The following is a 19,133-nucleotide window of genomic DNA, read 5'->3' as shown; positions in this document are numbered from 1 at the left end:
AAAATGTAAGAAATTTTTGTGGTTGTTAAAAAATTAAAGGACTTCAAAATACTAGAAATTTCCCAATATGCAAATATTTGACTAACCTGAAAACACATATAAGCTACTGTTACATTTTACTTAAAATGATTGTGTGCAATTCAGATCTTGATATGTCAATCCTGATGGTGGTACATACGACCAATTTAGATTTACACTGGGCTTGTGTGAAATTAAATACGGCAGCAATAGCTAGGATGACCACTGATATATTAAAAAAAAAAAAAAGCTACAGCTGATTTATGTAGATATGTTTTGTTATAAAGCCAAAATTTTCAATGGACTCCTTCATGCAAGGATACCACATAGCACATGTAGAAGTGAAGGCAGTCGTAGCATTAACTGCAAAGTATGTTCCTTGTCATATTCATAACAGCCAATTTATTATACCTTTTCCCAGTGGGTTCACTAAAAAGCAAAGGTTAAAAAAAATCCATCAATAAAAGTGTGCAATGTAAAATTTTTTTTTTCATAGAGAATTTTCTATTGTACTATAAATAGACTTTATCGCTATACTTGTCCTTTAAGAACGCCATTTCTAAAGGAGAGTAAGTTATTTCAGGAATTTCTCCTTTGATTAGATAAATACAATGCGACAAGGGCAATTCTGATGCATTTGTCTCTCAAAAAAATTTTTTTAAAGTTTGATTAATACATTCTTTAGTGTTCACATTTGCACAATAGAAACAAATTTTTAATAGAACATATTACTGAAATGTTTAAATTCAGCTAAAGCTCTTAGGAGGCGTTTTGTAGCATCCTACACACTAGATTCCATAACTCAGTTTAATCTTCAGACACCCACTTGTCCCAAAGTCAGCGGCACAAAAAATTCTATTTATCAAAACTGAAGTTCCTGTTTAAAGTTCCATCTTGGATACCATTTATTTAAGTCCCACATGAACTGCTATATTTGGCTTTTACTGAAATGACCAGTAAACTTCAGTTTCATTCTGATTTTAGGGAACTTCAACATTTTTGGTATGCCAAAGAGCTTCAGTTTGACCTTGCAATGTGAATGCTCTGTATACCACAGCAGTGGCTTCCAGGGAGCTGCTGAGCAGCTGTCACGTTTCCCAGCAGAACAGGGTGTAGCATTCTTTTTGCTCACTGTGTTTATTTAATGGCACACTCTCTTGGGGCACGCAGTTTGCTGAAGACTTCGACCATCATCATTCACTGCTGTGTGCCCTTTACTGTAGTCTACAGTAAAAAAAAAAATGATTTTTTACCCATTTTAATCTCTTAACAATAAAGAAAAACACAGCTACTTTAGTCTATTTGGGTCAAATTAATTTTATTATGCTCCATGATGAATTGCCACCAGTGCAACATCCTATCACTATACATTTCAAAAAAATTCACATACTAAACAAAATTTCAGTTGATAAATGGAAATGAATGATTGAAAAGTCTTTATGAATCTCACGCATACAATATGTGGCTAGCTGAAATTGTCTATCACGTAGCATTTAGATATAAAAAGCCTCATGCTAGTTTGTTAAATGCGAAGGCTATCGGACAATCATTTAGCTGCAGTATACACAGGAGGCTTTCAGACAACGCGCAGATACAGTGCTGCCCACAGTGCAAGGTGGTGGAAGGCTGAAACATGCAACCGTTACATCTACAGTGGATTTAATCTTCATGCCTGGACTCAACTCCACTGCTGCTGTGTTTCAACCAATAGTAAATTAGACTTTGTGCAACAATAACAGAAAGCCTTTTTTTCTTGAAGAATAAATTCAATTACCTTTAGCAAATTTTATACCCATCTTACATGTTGAAAATTGTGTTACCAACTCAAAGATTTGATATCCTTTCCTTGGAGCTGCTCCTGATAAATATTTATCACACCGAAGTTAGCTGGAAAACCTTGAATTCCTTGGCCAAAAGTTAAGAGAGATCTTAAATTGGCATACCTTAAGGACCTTTCTAGGATATTTAAAATGTTTTTCATTATATCAAAAAAAAGGGAGGATGTTTAATATTTACTTAAAATAATTATAATGTTCTATTTACCATTTGCACAAATTCCTAACTCTATTGGTTAGTAGTTGTCCAGCCTCATCCACACCAGACTCAGTGTCACTGAGTTCAAGCCACAATAAAAATGAGAGTAAGCAGAAAAAGGTTTCTAGCAGCAGAGGGCACTGTTTTCGCAAGAAACAAAAAGTCTAGAATCTTTCCCATGTGTTTAAATTACTCTTGCAAGAAAGGTAACATTCTTTGAATAACTTAACTATCTTACTGTACCACTTACTGCTTTCAGGCAACAAAACCTTTTAAATTATTTCTTATGATAACTAGATGCATGATCACTAGAGATTATGTGATAACTGGTTAAAATTCAAGCCATATCTTGCAGGGCCAGCCTGTCAAGATCATGTCAATACTAGATTTTGGTCGGTACAATTCTAGAGAGCTTAATTTTTAGTTGGATATTGTGATTATAGTATTGAAATACATTTGGAACTACATTCTGTGTATGACTCAATGTGAGAAAAATACGTGTCTGTATTTAAATCAGATCATTTCTCTACCTAAAATTTAAAGTAGGTAGGTCTGGTAATTAGCACTATAAATATGAAAACAACCATCTTTAGGCAGATTAGTGTATTGTAGAGAGGCAAGGAAACCCTAACTTTAACACATCATTTAGTATACATAACAAATGTGCAGGTTGTAAAGTTTTATTTAAAAAAAAAAAAGAATCTATCATTCAGTTATGTATTTCAAGAAATATGACACTGGGACCACTAATCTTTTAAGAAAAATGTAACCCTTCACCTGACATTTGACAAAAACCTTGAGAAATTATTAAAAAAAATTAAATAGCGTAATAGGTTCAGCATTACAGTGTTTACCTTTGCCAGCTAGATTCTATTTGTATGGCTGGTATTTCTGAATACCTCAATCCATACACATTACACAATAAAAATAATTCCACATCATTTTTATAATGTTCTGATTTTTATAGTATATTTAACTAGATACTGAAGTAACCATAATGTACAGCCTCCTTCAGTTCATGTAGAATATTACCCCAAAAGTCCCCCAAACTGCAAAAACTTAATTGTTTAAGAGTAATACCAAAAATATTTTTAAATTTTTGCTAAAAAGAGCCTGCCACATTTGCTATAGCATAAAAATAATCTCAGTCAAGTAAAGGTATGCAAGGTCTCCTTATGATTCCAGCCTCCAAATACCACTTCTGTACAAGAACAGGCAATATTGTTGTAAGAGGTGTGTCACTAATTTTCCCGACTAGTGTCTCTGTAGTGACATAATGTAGAGCATACTGCTACAACTTAAAAAACTCCATCAGTGTAGTGATGTCTAGAGAACTGTGCAATGTGTCAGCTTCAACATTCATGTAGCATGGTGTTCAAAATGAAGGGGCTAAATAAACTAAGGTCTGTATCACTTAAAAAAGAATGTAGTGCTATACTAGATTTTAATAAGAAAATTTAGGTACAGAAAAAGTAGGGTATGAAAATAGTGTTTTCCTTCTGGCATTATAACTAAATTACATTAAGGTTTTTGTCAGTCTCACGTATAATATTTAAACTCCCCTGCTGATGGAATGAAAAATATTCACAAATTAAGTGAGCATCCTGGTGTAAACTTGCACACAATAACAGGGAGTAGCTTTGTAGAGGATTTTGACAAACCTTTACAGATTAAATGAGGTATTGCACAGATTAATAAAAAAAAGCAAAAAAGGCAACAAAAATATACAGCAAATTGGTAGAACATTTACATGATAATTTTACAGAACCCATAGACAGAAAGTAGTGTTTAGTATTTCACCTTAAAAATATATATATATATATAATATATAGATCAGTCTTCCCATTCATCATCATCCTCAAAATCTTCTTCATCATCTTCATCCTCATCTTCATCTAGAAGAAAATCATCAAGATAAACAATCTAAACATATATATATATATATATATATATATATATATATATATAAATAAAATAACATTACATGATTCTTGGATGATTTCTCCAATTATTTAATTTCTGAAATAAAACCATTCGATTGCTGGAGGAATCTGGTTACTAGGACAACTTAAGATGAAACAAATAAAATACACCTAAAGAGTATGATGGTCAGTTGAAGATTACAACAGGAGTTAGAAGACTTGGATTCTAATTCCTTAGTATCTATGTAACAAATTTCAACCAGTGCTTCTTATGTGTAAACCCACATTTAGGTTGGCCTCTGAATTTTCACATATCTCAAATCTAAGAAATGCCCCTTTAATAACTACCTTTAAAGAAAATTTGTAAAAAATACACCTGACAAGATTGTTCAGCTACCAGTTCCTGCTATAATTCCAGCAATAGGAAGGAAACTCACTGACACTAAGCCACTAAGGAAACACAGCAGGCAGTTCAAAAGCCAGCCTCTCTTCCTACCCTCCTATTCTCCCAGCCAGTTCTGTAACTTTAAATACCTCACCTATTTTAACGGCAGGTAAATTTATATTAACAGTCCAGACCTCGCCCTTCGATTCCAGGCTCATAACCAAATGCCTGTACAACATCTACATTTGAATTTTTAGTAAGTATTCAATATTTTAAAAAAACAAACTCCTGATATTTCCTCTCAAACCTTTACTCCTTTCATGCTCATGTCAAAAATCTTGGGGAGTTATCCTTCACTCCTTTCTTTTTTCCAAACCTCACTCCCAATCCATCAGCAAACCCAAAGATCTCCAGATTCAAAATATTTCAAGCATCCAACCCCTGCTCACTGGTGCTACCAATCTGATTCAAACCTCTACTGTCTCTTTCCTGGCTCGTTGCCATTCTTCTGCTAAGGACCTTTCAGTGGCCTCCCATGACACTCATGGCCTCCAAAGCCTCACTACTGGCTTCCTACTACCTCTCACACTTTATTACTTTACTGTTCTTTCCCTCCCTTTCTTACTCAGCCATACTGACCTCACTAATGTTCCTCAACCTTAGGGACTTTGCACTTGCTGTTCTTTCCACCTGAATGAACATGTTTTCTACATGGTTTACTCCCTGAACTCCTTCTGGTCTTCTTGCAAATGTCACATCAGTTATTAGGTCTCATCCTATTTCAAAATGAACTTCCCTCATACATCTTAGAAGTCCCTATATCTCCCTTTTCTGCTTAATTTTTGTCCTCAGTACATAATCATCACTTACCATATATTTTTCTAACTTAATTTTACTGTTTGTCTCTCAATGGAATGCATGCTTTATGGAGGGCAGGATTTTTGTTTTTTTTTTTTTTTTTTTTTTTTTTATTCCACGATAAATATTTGTGGAATGATCTAGCCTATTCTATCTTTATTACATAGTATGAGAAGAAAGAGGTCTATTTAAGGAAAACAAATATTGGTAACAGATCCTAGATATCCACATCCTTACAGAGAAACAAAGAGAAGAAAAATGACACTTACTGAGCACCTACTATGTGCTATGTAATCTGCTGGTTACTTACAGATTATTTTATTCTTCATATCAATCATGATTCATGAATTCTCTCCATACAACACGTGAGAAAATTGAGGTCCACAGAAGGTAAATAATAGATTAATATGAATAAAGAACTGATTCTGGTCCATCATGCTGGGTAAGCTCTTTAGTAAACCTCAAGTATTACATCAGCAAGACCCACTGCTTTCTCTTTTGAAAGTAATATCCACTTATATGGTGGTGCACATATGCTTTATAATGGCCTCAGAATAGGGACTAGTTTATTCAAATAAACCTTTTAGGACATCCCAAAAAAAAGGACACAAAAAACTTTAAGATTCGTTAGCAAATCCCAGAAAACCAGTTTCTCAGCCCTGACTCTCACAAATCAGGGGAACTTGAATTTCTCATGTCACAAGAATGCCACAGGAATGAAATCCAGAATCTCAAGCCTCGTTTAGAAGTTTGCCAGGCATTCTATTAGTATTTCTGATATAGGAGATGAAATTGACATTTTTCTTAAGTCGTTCTTCCAATTTATGGTTATGGCTATGGTGTCCTGGAACTCATTAGGCTTCAGATAGATTAGTCACAGTGGCAACAACTTTTAAAAATTTGCCCTAAAATCCACATCAGTGTTATTCAATAGCAGGGAAAAAGCTAACAGACTATAACAACAACAACAAAAAATAGAAAATAGAACTTCAAATATTAAAATTAAATATACATATACACATGAAAATATACCTGAAGAATGAATGGCTTTGCTCCTTTTCTGCATTACTTCCATTAATGCACCCACAATTCCTGAAGTGGGTGCAGGTGTTGGTGGTGTAGATTCTTGGCCATCAGATACCTTGGGGAAAAAAAAGTTAGCAAAATTTAAAAATAAATTCTTAGCAAAAAAATTTTTGTCTCCAAAGTCTTACTTTTTTAGAATCACTTCCTATTAAAAAAAAAAAAAAAAAAAAAAGAGCAAATAAGCAAATGACAGGATTAACTAAGTTAAAAAGAAATAAATTGCTGTCTTAAAATAATTATTCAAGATATATTTCATTCTCCTTAATGTATAAAGCCACCAACATATTTTATAATTTAGAATAACAAACCTTTCCCTAAATAATACTTGCCCTTACAGCAGCTGATTACTTCTGTTCATTTTCATTTTAGTACACAAAGCCTTAGCTGATGAAACTTTAAAACTATTATCAAGGAATATCATTTTATAAAACTATAATACCCAGATTCCTGGAGTTGTTAAGTGAGAAGGACACTTAAGATGTCTAAGAGCAACTGAAGAGACTTCTGCTCTCCTAGGAAAACTCAGCTTTACTCACAAGCTTTATAACTTTATATACTTACATTCATACCTCATATGAGATTAATATGTAACATTACACACACATAGATATGTGTGTGTGTGTCTGTGTATGTGTATATATAAGCTTTAACTCAAAATAAACTTTCCTTCTCACTGCATATAACTTCTCTTCAAAGAGGTCAGTTAGGTTAGGTAGCTTTCAAAATGTACCTACCTCACAAGGCTTGAACCAACTATCCCTAACTAAAGTACTTCTATCTAGTATAAACTACATTCAAGGGGAAAAAAATCAACCTCAAGGGGTCTCATTAAAATCTAATTTCTGTACAAAATATTCTCTGATCTTAACTCTCATTTAAAAAGAGAGAATACAGAATTCTGTAGAGATTCAGGAAAAAAAATTCGAAAGTACTGCTCTAAGTGTACTTTAACTAAACTGAGCAGTCATTTATACAAAATACTTTTGTTCATTTTGTCTCTGGAATTATATTACTTATGTAATATACTGGTATAATTAAAAATGAAATCACACAGTTGTTTCATTTCAATTCTAAATCATTTTCAAAAGAAAAAAAAGAAAAATTTTCTTAGGGCAAACTTTTTATTTTGGTCTTTACAACTTTTCTCCTAATACTACTACTTGTCTTTCTGGACTTACAGATCTTTTTCTTTTAAAAATATTCAAAGTAATTCTCCATAAGATACTGACTCATTCATTAGTATTTAGGTGTTGGCCTCACGTCAGCATAAGGCCATCAAAGGAGCGCGGCAGCCATAGGCAGAAAGACTCCCTTGAAGAAGCTGGCAATACCAAGCGGGTAGCACGGTAGGAGCACAACACTACCATAAATACGTCTTCTAAAGCACTGACTTGGACACAGTGCTGTTTAGGTACTGTGAACATGGAATTCAAAATATATGTAAGTGAATACCTATACCCTTTCTGTCAGCTCTTTAAGTAAATCTGATCTTATGCTAGTCATTTTCATCATTGAATAAATGATTTATATAGACAGTTTAAAGAAACACAGCTAGAGAAATTTCAACCACAGAATGGTTTCTTAAAAAATGAAATAAAATTATGGTCTCAGATCACATATATAATATGCTAATAATTTACTGACTTATGCCCTTTAGGATATTACTCTGCAGCTAATTTTTTAAAAAAGTGATTATTTAGGGTAAGGATGGCCTATGCTTAGAATGGAACACATTTTTCTCTCTAAAAAATGTAGAGATCTACTTACAAGGTGTTTTGGGCAGGGAGAGAGTGGGATGGGATGGGATGGGATGGGATGGGATGGGAAGAAGTAATGACAGGGAAAATTAATAGGGAATTTAATTCAGCAACTTTTTAAATTAGGAAAAGATGACATGGGATGTGATTTTAAAAAGAGAACACAACTTCATTAAAAATAACAACTTATTAGTCTCAGTAAATGAGAGAAAGAAATAAAAGGTGATTGTGGAAGAGAGAGAAAATAGTAAAGAAAAACAAAAAGGGAAGTTAAGAGTGGCAGATATGGGAATGAGTGACACAGCGGGAGGGGGCACAGATTCTAAGCTACACACTGAAAATGACTCCATTAAAACCTGTTACTCACCTTGGCTGTGGTCATTTTGACACTAATTCTTCCCACTAACAACTATTCAAAATTCTTCAACTGTTCCTGAGAAACCTTTAGTCTAAACTAAAGGGGGAGAGGGAACAGAGATGGCTGCTCACAGGTGGATCACCTGGCAGAAAAAGCTCTAGATACACTTTAAAGAGAGTTTTTAAAATCTGTGCTATGTCAATGTTTAAATGTTTTCATTCAATTAGCTGTGTTCCGTATCCATCATTCTCTTCCTAGCCAAAGCTCTGGAGATTTAGAAAGTTACCATAATTCTCTACGTCACAAAATAATTTTCTATTAAAATCTTCTTTCATCTTCATTTACTCCATAGAAGAACTACCATCCATACTCATCTGAAGCCCCACAGAGCAAATGTTCCTGTTGGAACTAACAGACTACATGTACCCGGAAGGAAGTATGTAAATATAGGCAGTTTAGGTTCTAGAAAAGGGGTCAGCAAACTGCCATGGGCCACATCTAGTCTGTCCTATTTCTGTAGAACTTTTTCAAGTAAACAATTAGTTCTACATTTTTAAATGGCTAGAAGAAGATCAAAAGAAGAATATTTGTGACATGTGAGAATTACATGTAATTCAAATTTCAGTGTCCCTAAGTAAGCTTTATAGAACACAATCATGCCCATTTGATTAGGCACTGTCTATGCTACTGCTTTTATGGCTCAACAGTAGAAATGAGTAGTTGTGACAGAGACCCACATAGCTTGCAAGCCTAAAATATTTATATGTGGTCCTTTAAAAAAAAAAAAAAAAACCATTTTGCCAACTTCTGCCTCACCCAGTACAGAGATTCCAAAATTATCTACTACCACTATCGAAAATTCTATTAGAACTCTTTCAATTCTCTGCAGAACCGGATTCCCTACTAATCTAAATTTCAGAACACAGGAACTTTAGAATACCTTAGTTTCCATAAAGGTAATTAATGGTTTGAACTTACCAAGGTACTTGTAATTCGTTAAAGGCAGGGCTTACTTCTCCACGGTTTAAAGATTTTTCTTTAAATTTAGAGTAAATTTTATTCAGAAGTGAAGCAAACACGTTGTAATATTCCCCTTACATGAAGTTCTAAAACAGGCATGAGGGAACTTTTTCTGGGGTGATATTTCGATTACAAAAGTATGGGTTACACAAGAGTAGGTATCAATGTGTGTGTTTGATGGTATGTAAAACTATCAGAAATTCAAAGGGTTACATGAATGCCAAGAGAAAGAGCAGAAAGTGAATTAAAGACTTTCCAAGTTGTCTTATAAATTACTTTAAAATTCCATAAGACAGATAGTCTAAACTGAAAGGTACAGTTTACTTACAGATTTCAGCTGAATACCCTGTCGTATCTGGTCTAAAAGTGCATCCCTTCCAGAGCAGGATACCGGTCGACTGTTTTGTTCCACTTTTTTTAGCTGAGCACCCTCTCTAATTTGATCTAAGAGAGCTGCTTTGCTTCCTGCAGGAGTTGGAACTTGATGGTCACCATCAGAAGGGAGGCCAGGGGGAGGTGGTGGCCCCGGGGGAGGTGGAGGTGGTGGTGGAGGGGGTGGTGCCGCTGACCCCGCCAATGACAGGGGTGGAGGCGGTGGTGGAGGCCCTGATGGTGCTGAGGAGGGAAGGGCTGGAGGCGGAGGAGGGTACATCCTATTTGGTGGCGGCGGAGGGACTCCTACACCTGGCCTGGACGGAGGCGGTGGTGGTGGTGCAGCTGTGGGAGCTCTAGAAGGTGGTGGTGGAGGAGCGCCTCTCCCCCGGGCAGGAGGGGGAGGAGGGCCGGAACTATGTGGAGGCGGGGGAGGAGGTGGCGGCCCTCCCCTAGAGGGTGGTGGAGGAGGTGGTGCTGAAATAGAAACAGAAAAAAGAAAGCATGCTTTTTCCCTCCACAAACATCATACTGAAAAAAAAAAAAACACCTTACTTCAATGTGTACAAAAAAATGATACAAGAAAAAGAAGGACTCATCTTTGCATTGTATTTGACAAAGTTGGTGAGCACAGATGATACAATTCTATTTAGAAATACTCAACTAAAGATCATCTTTTTGTTTCTTAGCTAAGACTGTAGAATTCGGTTTTTAGGAATCAGCACCACTTCTGACAGTAAAGGAATAAACACTTTCTTATATAATAACAAAAATATCACAACAAAATTAAACAGTTTGGTCAATTAGTCTTATTTAACATTTTAATAAAAATGGGTACCTTCCCTCTTTAAAGAATCGAATTCTTTTAGTTATTTTATAAAATTAATTTACACTCAGAATTAAATAGCTGATGTAGCATAACCTATTAGAATTTATTCAAGTTAATCTGAGCTAAACTCAAATTGAATATTTTTCTTTTAAAAGTTAAACCTTTGCCACCTTGTTTATATTTTGTCTTATATTCTCTAAAAAAATAAAATATATATACTATAATATATAATAATATATATAAAATTCTGTATTTCTATACAATGGTAATTCTAGTGATGGCAGTAAGGGAGGTTGGTTGCTCTGGTAAAATATTCAACTATTTATTCAGGAGACACAATTAACTATTAATACATTAACTGAGAACTTCTACACACTGAAAAGCTGAATTAAAGTTATTAATAAAAAATTAATATTATTCTAGAATTAATGATATTCATGTTCTTTTTCTACTTACGTAAAAATGTAAGATACACTAAGGAAACAAATTCAAAGTACATTTATTACATTTCTGGAGGCATGATTTTACCAACAGTATACACAAATTTAGATAATAATGAACTTCATTATTTTTCCATTCATTTAAAGACTGGATAGAAAAATTAACTATTTTAGAAAAAAAACCATTTTAGGTGTAGAGAAATCCTAGAATTCATAAAAACTATGTATATTTACTGATATAAACTATATTAGTGATGGGTAGTTCTACAATCTTACAAAATACAAATACCAACCTTAATTACAAATAATAACAACTACCTTTAGATGTTCAATAATACAGTGATATCAGAGAGGAGGGATAAAACCCTCATTTCAAAGGAAATACTTTTTATTTTATTTTATTTTTTATTTATTTATGATAGTCACACAGAGAGAGAGAGAGGCAGAGACACAGGCAGAGGGAGAAGCAGGCTCCATGCACCGGGAGCCTGACGTGGGATTCGATCCTGGGTCTCCAGGATCGCGCCCTGGGCCAAAGGCAGGCGCCAAACCGCTGCGCCACCCAGGGATCCCATTTCAAATGAAATAAAATGGTATCTTCCAATTTAATTTGGGACAATCATGGGAAACATGCTATAAAAAATCATAAAAATTAGATAATATATGCAGAAAGACCAATACTCACAGGGTATTGTCTCCCTGCATATAAACTTTTTTTTCTTAAGATTTTTAATTTATTTATTCATTAGAGACACACAGAGAGAGAGGCAGAGACACAGGCAGAGGGAGAAGCAGGCTCCATGCAGGGAGCCTGATATGGGACTCGATCCTGGGACACTGGGATCACACCCTGAGCTGAAGGCAGATGCTCAATCACTGAGCCACCCAGGCGTCCCACCTTGCATATAAAATTTTAAAAGTGGAAATAACATCTATCTGCAAACAGGAGGGTTCCCCTACTTAAATGTCCCCCATCACAGGGTAAAGGTCCTATGATTTACAATTCAAGGCACGCTGGAGGTCTCAGTGTTGCAACTAAGATTTGCTCGATTTTCTCACTGGATCCAAAGTGAGGAGACTTACTAAACTTGTTATAAGCAAAGTCCTTTTCTAACATATTTTGTAATATAAGAGCAAAACCAGGAGGATACGACATAAATATATTATGTATACTCTGAATAAGACAGTACATTAAAGCTTTCAAGCAATTTTAATCAGTCTAAGGTTTATATTTCAAATATTATTTACTTGTTTGTTAATCAAGAGGAAAACACCTACCCTATCCTTCTATAAAAAGCAGTAGTAAATCATTTCTCATGGGCTCACTGAGAACTCTGGATCTACAATCTTTTATATGTAAAATGATGTATTTCTTCAATAGAGAGAATAAAGATTCTTTCAAACTTCCAGTAAATACATTTATTGGAATAATTTGGGCTCTAGCTATTACTCATTTAAATAGACATTAAACCATTGCCTAGGGAAAAGGGAAGACTTAATTGATTGTGAGTAAATTATTAACTGCATCCAGTTTGGGTATAGCACAAGTTCAGCATTTCTATTATCTTGAAAAATGACTGGAAATGGTCTCTATATTTTTATGACAAAAAGCTGTATTAACAACTTTCTATTTTTGTATAATATGTATTATTTCTACATAAAAAGTATCTGAAAAACATGCCATATCTCAACATAAAAATGTGAAAGAATTAAAAAGGAGAGGACAGAACAGATGGCACAAATGTGAGTTAGACATTTACAAGCACAAAAATGCTTGCTAAGCAGACACCACACACACCAAGAGAAAATCTGATGGCCTATAGACTTGCAAAACTTTTAAGTCACCACAAACACCAGAATCAGAGTGACAATAGTTCTTAGATTTCTCAAAAGGAAATAAAGTGAAAAGCATGAAACAAAGGTTACAACAAATAAAACTTACTATCAAAATTTAGTTAAAAAGGAAGAAAGACTGATGATCGTCTTGATGTTATACTACAAAAAAAGCTCACATACTTAAAAATATTATTGCAAATCAACATTAAGAATATAGAGCTCTCTAGATATTTGATATTTACAGGAATTCTAAGCAGAAACTATAAAGCAATATAACATTTAAAAGAAATATAGTATTACAGAATTCGGGAAACTAAAAGAACTGCTCTCATGCACTCTCATCAAAGTAAAGCAAACAGAAAAATGCTATTCAACATAAATTTAAATTTATGAGAATACCAACAACTCCCTGAGTAGGCATTTATAGAACTGTGTATTTATATTTAGTACCCCCTCCCTGACCCAAATTCATGTAAAAATCTAAGTATATTTTATATAGGTTACTCAAATAATGCCAAATGTGAAAAACAATCCCTAGGAATAAGTATAATAAGCAAAAATAAAAACAGTGGTGGCTATGGGTAAGAGGGGTTTTTAAAAAATCCAGATGAAATAGGAGTTCTGACTCATACAGAAATAAATTTTCTCTTTACTTTAGCCTCTATATGGCAAAAACATTCATTTGAGTAGAGGGCAAATAATATCACTGGATATTAGCTTTGGAAGCAGGATAAATGAACTCTTAACTTCTTTGAAAATAAACATATGAAAGCATGCATAATTTAGAGTACTGGGCCAAATAACATTCCACATACAACCACTCCATTGTGATGGACCTATATAGCATATTATTACGAATTAATGGTCTTCAATTGCAAAGAAACACAAAAAACATGTTGGAAATCACAAGTCTACTACTTTTAAAAATCTGAATACATAATTTTACAAAACAAATTTCAAGAGATTTGATTCAGTAGATTTTACAAAGTATATATAATTTTTTAAATAAAATATATTAAGACAACTTCATAAATTTCTTTTTATGCTTCTAAACACATTATATGTTCTGCCTAGAAAACAGTTCCTTAATAAATCATTAGTCTTTTTATTCTTCCTTTAAAAAAACCTTCTATAATGTCATTCTTTGGTATCTAAAAGATTCCACATTGAGAGAGAAGTTCTTGAGTAAGAAAAGAATTTAACTTTGTTCCCAAAGCATGTTTTTCTTAATGCCTGTATTATTTTTTTGTTTTAGGTAACTGAGTTAAGAAAAGACCTTGCTTAAAGCAGCTAGAACAAAAAGCAATCATGATAAAATTTTAAAAACAAACCCAATCACATTAATATAGTCAACTCTTAGTACAGGAATTCAGGTATGACAGCAGGTGTATGCATGACCTACTAAATGTCAGGAATGATTTATAAATTTATAGATTCAGGGAGCTCAGAGAGACGCCCGGTGACATTTGATAGAGTAATGTCAAGGTGCATGGTAACAGTGCACAAAGAGAGAGGCAAGAAACACACTAATAGTAAATGTGACTTACTCTGGGAGAATTTAAAAACAATGGTGCTATGCCCAAGATGTTTTTATTAAAAATCCATAGAATCTGGAAATGTAATTTTTTCAAAAAATAAGATAAATTAGGATCATAGTAGTTTCATTAAAACTAACATTGTGTTTCTACAATAGCAATTTTTGACTGTATGCTTGTTTACGTATCTGTTTCCACACTACAGTATAAGATTTTTGAGGACAGAAACCTTTTATTTACATCTAAATATCCTGAATGAAAACAGTGCTGGCACAAAAACGTTTACAGAATATCTGAATTAATGAAAAGACTGAATGAACATCATTAGTGAAAAAGATATAGGTAAGTCAAATACCTAATTTAAAATGACAGTTAAATTCTGCAGAAAAAATGCTTTGATTAACTAAAGCTTTTGCTCCTCCAACACATAAAATCTAGGAAGAACAAAAGCAATCCCAAATGAATAAGGTGGCAAAAAGATGATACTCATACTGGAAAATTTAATTATTGAGTTTGTATTTTATTGTGGTAATTATTAAGACACAACTAAAATACAAGGTGCTTTAAATAAAATATCAGATCTTAAAAGGATGCAAATTGTATTCTCAAGGTATTAAATGATAAAGTTTATACTTCATCAAGAAAAAAATGTTTGTATTTCAAATTAAACAGGTTTTCATTATTTATATTCTGAAAATACTTATACATCACTGACTAGACAATGATTATTTTTAAATTACTACTTCTGAGCTGTAATAAAAACAACTTTAATGGTGGTTTCTAAGGTTCATTAAGTAAAATACTAGGCAGCTATAATTTTTTATTCTAAAACAGAATAGTCAAAAGATTTTGTATGGATATTCATGAATTTAATATAAGACTTCTTAAATTTTTTTTTTTACGTAGGCTATACACCCAGCATGGGGCTTGAACTCAACTAGAAATCAAGACCTGAGCTGGTATCAGAGTCCGATGCTTAACTGACTGAGCCACACAGGTGCCACCAGGTACCCAATGTAAGACTTTTTAATATTTAAGAAGAAAAATCTTATCAAATTTTTTGGTTACAGCAAAATAATGCAAAGCAGCCAGACCAAACTACTTATCTAAAATTTTAGTATTTTGCTTAAGGAAAGTTCACATGAGTATGTGTAGCTGTCTTCATGAAACTGACCTCAAAAGATTCACAAGAAAAAAAAGATTAGAATACCTCAATAGAAAAAAAATATTACCTTGCCTTCGTAGTTCATTCTTAACAGCTTCTACACCTCCTGTTTTTTCAATGAAGTCATATATAACTTTTGATGTTTCTCGGTCTTTAAGTTGTGCCTCTGAGATTCCACACAAATCAAAAAGATTCTTCAATTCTGGATCCAAATTATTCAGCTACAACAGATAAAATAACTATTAACTATAAAATGTATCCCAATTTTTAAAAACTTAGCACATGATCACATTCAAATTTAGTTCTCACCTGTGCCCTTTATGAAAGTATTTTAAATTTATATATTTTTAACATGGATTATTTATAAGCCAACTAAACTCCCTTATTTAAAAAAAAAATAAAAAAGATAAGAACAAAGAATAATTTTTTCCCTTTTTGTTCCCTAATCTTCAAAAAGAAGGAATCTCACTCATTCATGATTAAGATATCTCTCCAATGTTCACCTATTTCTAAATAAGATTTAAATATAACCACAAATTTAAAAAGTAAATCAACTTGAAAATTTGAGGAAAGGGCCTCCTTACAACCTCAGCATCCTGTACAGAGCCCAACACAAAGAAGCATTCAATAAATGTGGAGTTAACATTGCAGTTATAACAAAAATAAGCAGAAGGATTTCTGCCCCCAATCACAAATCATATTTCTCTTCAAAATAATTTTCCCAAACCTAGATTATCAGTCAAATGGGAAAAACATATTACTTAAGCAACCAAAATAGATAAAAATGTTAAAAACACTTATTTTTGCCAGCAGTTTTGCCTACTTTGCTCATGGTACTATAAATTAAATAATGGCAAAAACTGCCACAAAGAATGAAAAGACCTAGATAATTTAATAACTGGATATTCAAAATTTGATTATAGTACTTTCCAGTAATTTGGCATACATTCCCCTAAAATGATCAGTTAGCAGAACTGATTTTCTTCTCTTGGCTTTTAACACCCAAGAATTTTATATCACGGTATATAAGACTGATTATTTATTTATTTGAGAGAAAGAGAGAACGTCCATGTGCAAGCAGGGAGAGGAGGCAGGGGGAGAGGGAGAGAGAGAACCTTGAGCGGACTCCATGCTGAGCACAGAGCCAACTTGGGATTCAATCTCATGACCCTTAAGATCATTACTGGAGTTGAAACCAAGAGTTGGACTTTTAAGCAACTGAGTCACTCAGGTGCCCCTATGTTATAGTATATAAACCAAAGGAGTATAAAACCTTTGTCTAGGGACACCTGGGTGGCTCAGCAGTTAAGTGTCTGCCTTCAGCTCAGGGTGTGTCCTGGTCCCGGGATCAAGTCCCACATCGGGCTCCCTGCATGAAGCCTCTTTCTACCTCTGCCTCTTATGTGTCTCTCATGAATAAATAAAATCTTTAAAAAAAATGAATTAAAAAATAAAATCTTTGTCTTTAGAGACATAGCCATAAATGACAGAACAACACTAAGACTTCCAACCTCAGTGGAATATATACATAAACACATTCAAATAAATGCTAGAATTCACAAAAAAAGAATAATAATAAAAACCTACACAAAGGCCATAGTATTCCCACATATTTAGAGCAATAACATTTATGGCTTGCAAAGACACTTACATCAAAGCCAGTATTCGGATCCCAACCAACATGTCCAATATGTCTAAAGAAGTAGACAAAAAAATACATATAAATAAAAAACAGAAAATACATAAAAAACATTTAAAGCATAAAATATATGAAATCCAATCCAACCAATAAATTTTGAGCCTGAACTAATAATTCTCACAGACATACTCATATTCAGGGAAAAACTGTGTGAGGAGTCAAGAGGCCAGGATTCTAGCAGTGGTTCTGCTAAATGAATTTTAACATTTTTGCACAATCTTTCTGAGCGTCCATTTCATCAACTGTCAAACTAACAGAAGAATACAAGCATTATATGAGAGGATGAGAGGATAGTTTTGTAATGAGCTAATGAAATGATGTATTGAAAATGCTTAAAATATGTCAGATAAATACCAAAGGTTTGATGCCTACTATAAACTAAATGTTTGTGTCCCCTAACAATTCCTATGTTTACCTAATCCCCAGTGTGATAGTATTTGGAGGCAAGGATTTAGGGAGGTGATTAGGTTTTGAGAGTGGATTCCTCAAGAATGGGATTAGTGCCCTTAAAAAAAAAAAAGGGCCCAGGGAGCTCTCCTGCCCTCTTCCAACGTAAGAGGGAGACAGCCAAAAAAAACAGCTGTCTATTAACCAGGCAGTGGGGACCTCACCAACACTAAATTTTGCCTGTCTCTTCTATAGTCTCCAGAGCTGTAGAAATAAGTTTCTGCTACTTATAAGCCACTCTGTCTATGGTATTCTGTTATAGCAGCCCAAATGAATTAAGGCAGTGCTTCTAAAAAATTTCCAAATACCATTTATAGGAAAAAAGTAAGAAATCATTACGTCCAACAATTATTTAAAGAAACGACTTCCATCTTTCTTTCCTGATGGGTAGAAAAGTAAATAAACTGTAAGATTCATAGAAACTCTAGTGAGCTATAATAGCCTTGGGGGGGGGAGGGGGAGCTTCCACCAAAATCTATAGTGAAAAAGGTATGCAAATAATACATGTAAGGGTTCTCCCAAAGAGAAAACAAAATTTTCTAATAAGGTAAAACTCAAAAGCAGCAATGAGTAAATCAAGATAAGAAAAAGAAAAAGAACTCTCACTGGAAATTGCTTGGTGTTCCAATATCTGCCTTGGTTAATCTCTTCTTTTTAGCTTTTCCTTTTTTCTTTTCTTTGGTATGGGAGATGTTATTGACTTGTGGACCATAAAATCTATTGGTTGTGATTTCTGGATTTTTGATGTCAACTGTTGCCATGGGTAGATTAGGACCTGCAAAACAATATGAAAGGGATATAATTTAAGATAACTATTATATTATTAATATTATTAACATTATATAATTATTATATAATATATAATTATATAATATAAATAATTATATAATATATTAATATTATTATATTAATAACTTATAACAAATATCTTTCTCTGAAGTAGGACCACTTCACATATATATTTAAATTTTGAACTTGCAGGTTAATTTTTTATAAATAAGGATAAAGTACTGCCTAAATTTCAAAAGCCTATCATAAATTCTTAAACATGTTAGCATAGATGTTATTTCAAAGCGAACTTATAACACTAAATTTCATTGAAAATATAAATTTTCAGTAAGAATTGAAATTTAATTGGTCTAATGCCTTAAATTTTGACTATAATAGCCTCACATGCATCATATTACTTGTTGGTAAAGTGGTATGTATCATATAACAATAATAATAAAAATTAAAAAGAGCATATACTTTTTTAAAAAATCTGACAAATCTAATCTTATTTCAATTTTATTACTCCATGAGGGGAAAAAGTACTTATACAATTATTACTACTATATTTTCCAAAACTACCATATGTAAGTCCAATAATATT

The 19,133-nt window shown here is 33.4% G+C and overlaps 1 protein-coding gene across 1 annotated transcript in view; it reads right to left on the bottom strand.

Annotated features, from left to right (window-relative positions):
• Positions 1–1,315: 1,315 nt before the first annotated feature.
• The window catches only part of WASL (WASP like actin nucleation promoting factor), a 71,122-nt gene continuing 53,304 nt past the window's right edge, over positions 1,316–19,133 (bottom strand). Inside the window, exons 6-11 of the mRNA XM_041727462.1 lie at positions 18,368–18,536; positions 17,267–17,309; positions 15,683–15,836; positions 9,767–10,287; positions 6,250–6,358; positions 1,316–3,947 (exon numbers count right to left, since the gene is read on the bottom strand). Coding sequence (XP_041583396.1) covers positions 3,886–3,947; positions 6,250–6,358; positions 9,767–10,287; positions 15,683–15,836; positions 17,267–17,309; positions 18,368–18,536 — 1,058 coding nt within the window. The 3' untranslated portion in view covers positions 1,316–3,885. The remainder of the gene's footprint in view (positions 3,948–6,249; positions 6,359–9,766; positions 10,288–15,682; positions 15,837–17,266; positions 17,310–18,367; positions 18,537–19,133) is intronic.

Source organism: Vulpes lagopus, chromosome 13, assembly GCF_018345385.1.
Source record: "Vulpes lagopus strain Blue_001 chromosome 13, ASM1834538v1, whole genome shotgun sequence".
NCBI lineage: Eukaryota > Metazoa > Chordata > Mammalia > Carnivora > Canidae > Vulpes > Vulpes lagopus.
The sequence above is the reverse complement of the archived record's forward strand: the minus strand, read 5'-3'. Positions and strand labels throughout refer to the sequence as shown.